Source organism: Fonticula alba (assembly GCF_000388065.1).
Source record: "Fonticula alba strain ATCC 38817 unplaced genomic scaffold supercont2.6, whole genome shotgun sequence".
NCBI classification, from domain to species: Eukaryota; order Rotosphaerida; family Fonticulaceae; genus Fonticula; species Fonticula alba.
The window spans coordinates 1,631,064-1,634,858 of NW_009242976.1; the positions used below are offsets into that span (position 1 = coordinate 1,631,064).

General features: G+C 69.6%; 1 protein-coding gene across 1 annotated transcript; it reads left to right on the forward strand.

Moving 5' to 3' along the window:
• Positions 1-854: 854 nt before the first annotated feature.
• Positions 855-2,696, forward strand: H696_04022 (50S ribosomal protein L24e). The gene is made up of 3 exons (XM_009497893.1): positions 855-972; positions 1,557-1,632; positions 1,874-2,696. Exons 1-3 carry the CDS (start codon positions 968-970, stop codon positions 2,243-2,245), a joined length of 453 nt encoding a protein of 150 aa, XP_009496168.1. The 5' UTR covers positions 855-967; the 3' UTR covers positions 2,246-2,696.
• Positions 2,697-3,795: the final 1,099 nt, after the last annotated feature.

The following is a 3,795-nucleotide window of genomic DNA, read 5'->3' on the forward strand; positions in this document are numbered from 1 at the left end:
GAGCGCGGCAGGTTGACGGTACATCATTTTCGGCGTCTCAAGGGCCGGCGAATGGGGCGCTCCTTTTTTAGGGTCTACATGCGTCGGACCGCCCCTCCGCCGAGGGGGGGGGGGGGCGAGTCGCGCGCCCCACGGGAGGCGCCCTCTCTCTCTCTCTCTCTCTCTCTCTCTCCGTGCGTGCGCCGCGTCCGTGTTACCTCCGCGGTGCGGTGGACCAGGAGGGGGGGGGGGGGGGGGGGGGCGTCGACCCGCAGGGCGGTGTGTGCTGCGCCTCTGTTTCGGGTCTCTTAACGGCGCCGCGCATGCTGCACCTCCCGTCCGGGGAGGGGGAAACTTGGGGAGCTGGACGTGTGCTGCTCGTGGGGGCACGCAGTCCCCGGCCATTTGGCGTGGGCCGGGCCGGACGCGCGCGCACACCGATTTGGTGCGCTTCCCGGCGCCCGGCGGCGGGCGTGGCTTTGTTTCCGCCTCGGGCGTGGTTCCGGGAGAGGGGGGGGGGGCTGCGATCCAGCCGGATCGGTTTCGCCCCATGTTCCGGGCCTCTGTCCCCCCGGTGCAGGCTCTCCTCCGCTGGCAGGGAGAGGGCGGGGGGGAGCCGGCGCAGCCGGGAGGGAAGAAGGGCTGCCGTTGGTGGGGGCAATGTCCCTCGGCTGCCCGGACGCGGGCGTGTCTCGTGTGCCGCGGGGTGTCCCCGGAACGTGTCTTGTCCCGCCCTGCGGACCGGCCCCCTCCTCCCCCCCCCCCCCCCCGACCGCGCCCGGAGTCAGTCCGCCGTTGCTGGGCCTGCCCCGCGTGCGGGGGCGGAAGTGCCGGGGGGGCAGCGGGGGAGTGAGCCGGGCGGGGGGAGTGGTGGGCGGGGGGCGAAAATGAAATTGAGGCACCCTCCCAAACACTGACACACGCTGGAGACCTCTTGGCTTCCTTACTTGTTGTGTTTCACTCATCGCTAGTACTGAAGTTCTTCACAATGAAGTCCGTTTTCCTGCCTCCCCTCCTCCCCCCCCTTTTGCACCTCCTCCTCCTCCTCCTCCTCCTCCCTCGGCGCCCTCCTCCTCCTCCTCCTCCTCCCTCGGCGCCCTCCTCCTCCTCCTGCCCGCGCTCTGCTCTGCGTGGATCTCCCGTCGGCGCGCGTGCGTGCGCGCCTCCCTCATGTCCTCTGGATCCCTGTTGTTTCGGTTTGTGAACGCGCGCGCGTGTGTGCGCACGCACGGGCGACGGGACTACGCTCGTGTGCACCGCACGCCCTGCTGCGCGCGAGCCCGGCCGCGAACGTGCACATCTGATCGGGTGACTCCCTTGGATTCCTCCCCCCCACCCACAGACATGTCGGAGCGCCGCCGCCGCCGCCGCCGCCGCCACCGTATCGGGAGACCGCCGAGCCGCGAGACAGCGGGGCATGGGGGCGGCCCCAGAGCGCCGAGGGTTCCCCCCCACTTCTTTTCCGCTGTCCCGGTCGGATGCGACAATTCCTTCCTGCATCCGACGACGTAACCCCGCTAACCGACTCCCATTCTTGCCCCCCCGCGCGCGCACTCCCTCTCCCTCCTCGTCCACAGGGTCGAGATCTGCTCGTACTCTCACTACCGTATCCACCCCGGTCACGGCAAGCGCTATGTCCGCCTGGACTCCCGCGTACGTGGTGGTTTGCTCACACTTCCCCTTGTGACAGTCCTTTCTCTCTCTTTCTACGCGCGCGCGCGAGTGCGAGCGTCTCGTCCCCTAACATCGCCTCCCCGCTCGGTCTGCCTCTGTCTTCTCTCCCCTTCCCCCGTGCATTCCCGCCCCCCTCCCCACTCGCGCTCGCGCGCCCCGCCCCCTCTCATCCATCACCACTCTCTCTCTCTCTCTCTCTGCCCGTCCGTCCTGCTCGCAGTCCTTCGTCTTCATCACCCGCAAGGCTGAGAAGGCTTTCCTGAACAAGTGCAACCCCCGCCGCACTCGCTGGACTGTCATCTACCGCCGCATGAACAAGAAGGGTATCTCTGAGGAGACTTCCCGCAAGCGCAACCGCAAGACCAAGAAGTTCTTCCGCGGTGTCGTCGGCGCCTCTGCCGAGGTCGTCCGCGCCAAGCGCAACCAGGCCCCCGAGCTCCGCGAGGCCCAGCGCAACGCCGCCATCAAGGAGGCCAAGGAGAAGAGCCGCGCCCGCAAGGAGGCCCTCAAGGCCCAGGGTGCCGCTGCCTCCCAGCAGAAGACCTTCGCCAAGACTGTCCGCGCCCCCAAGTTCATGGCCACCTCCCGCTAAGTGCGTGCGAGTGTGACACATCTCCTTGTGTGGGGGGCGGCCGGGCGCGCGCGTGTGCGTGTGTGCGTGTGTGTGCGTATCGCATGCGCGCTCCTCCACGTCCGCACGCGCGCCCCGGCTGCCCGACTGTGCCCCGCAAAGGTGGGAGTGGTGTGTGTGTCGTGTGGTGTGGCGGGGGGGGGTCCCCCCCTCTCCCTCCCCTCTCCTCGCCCCGCGGCAAGAGCGCCGCCGCCGATTCACTCTCCCATCCCTCCCCCCGCACGGTGTGCTCTCGGTTTCTCTCGGGCGGAGCGGCGCCCGGATGGAGGGGGGCCCCCAGTGCGCGCACGCTCTCGTGCTGCGGGGGCCCCTCCCTTCCCTCTCTCTCTCTCCCCCTTCGGATTGCAGCGCGCTCTGTGGTGTGCAGTTGCATCGTCATCATCTTGTCAAACAGCGATAACTTTTCTCGATATTCCGCCGCGCGCGCGCGCTCTGCCGGTGTCTTATTTTGCGTGTGTCTGGGGGGGCGGGGCGGGGGGAGAGGGGCTCGGTGTCGTGTCTCGCGTTGCTCTCTCGCTCTCTCTCTCGCTCTCTCTGCGTCTCACCTGTGCCGCTGCTGTGGGGTGGGCTGTGTGCTGTTGGCGGTTGCCGCCTTCCGGGGGTGGGGGCGGGCTATCCTGCCCCTCCCGGGCGCTGGGTCCGTTCGCCGGCCGGCCTTCCGGGAACGCAGGGGACCGTGGCCGAGGGGGGGAGGATCGCCGGGCCTAGTTGTGTGTGCGCGCCCCTCCTCTGCGTCTGATATGGAGGCTGCATCCTCCTCCGCAGGCGGCTTGCCTCGGCGCCTAGTCCCCCGGCCTGGCGCGGGGAACCCTCCCCTGCTCCGGCGGGGGCCGCCGGGGGCCCCGTCCTCTCTCCCCCGGTGACGCAGGACACGCGAAGGGGGCCTGCGGGCGCCGGCCGGGGCGCGCGCGCGCATCCTGGCGTAGTTGTGGGCAGGGGAGCAGCGGGCATAATCCGGCCCCTGCGCTGTTTGCACGGCCGGGGGGGGGGAGGCCCGGGGAGGCAGCCCGGCGGTGTACTTGTTCATTGGCACATATGACACATGATCAATCCAACTTGTTTACCCTCGGCAAGGCGCGCAAAGTCAATCCGGGCAGGGCCGACCGTGGTGACCTCGATCGGCGTGGCTGCGGGCCCCAGGACATCGGCGCGCCCCGGGCGGGCACGGCGGGGGAACCCAGCTGCGTCTTTGTCGAGCGCCCTGCCCGGGGCCGGTCCCTCTCGCCCCCCCATCTGAGGAGAGGGGGAGCCGGTGGGCGCCCGGGGCTGGCTGGGACTGGCTGGGAGGGATGATTCGCTTCCCGGCCTGGACGTTGCGCCCGTTCGGAGCATACGTAGAGCGAGCCGTCAGCATTTCGGCTTGGTCCTTCCCCGGGTCAGGTATGTATGTTCCGGTCCGCTCACCAAGAGAGGTCCTGAGGCCCATGTAGATTGCCAGGGGCGAAAGGGAGGCCGGGGCAGCGAGGAGGAAATGACTGGCGTGCTGGTCACGGCAGCGGGGTCCCCGGCTG

Excerpts from the sequence above, each read along its gene's own strand:
- H696_04022 (XM_009497893.1), top strand. Across the intron at positions 1,633-1,873 it reads ATGTCCGCCTGGACTCCCGC|TCCTTCGTCTTCATCACCCG; the intron begins GTACGTGGTGGT and ends TCCTGCTCGCAG.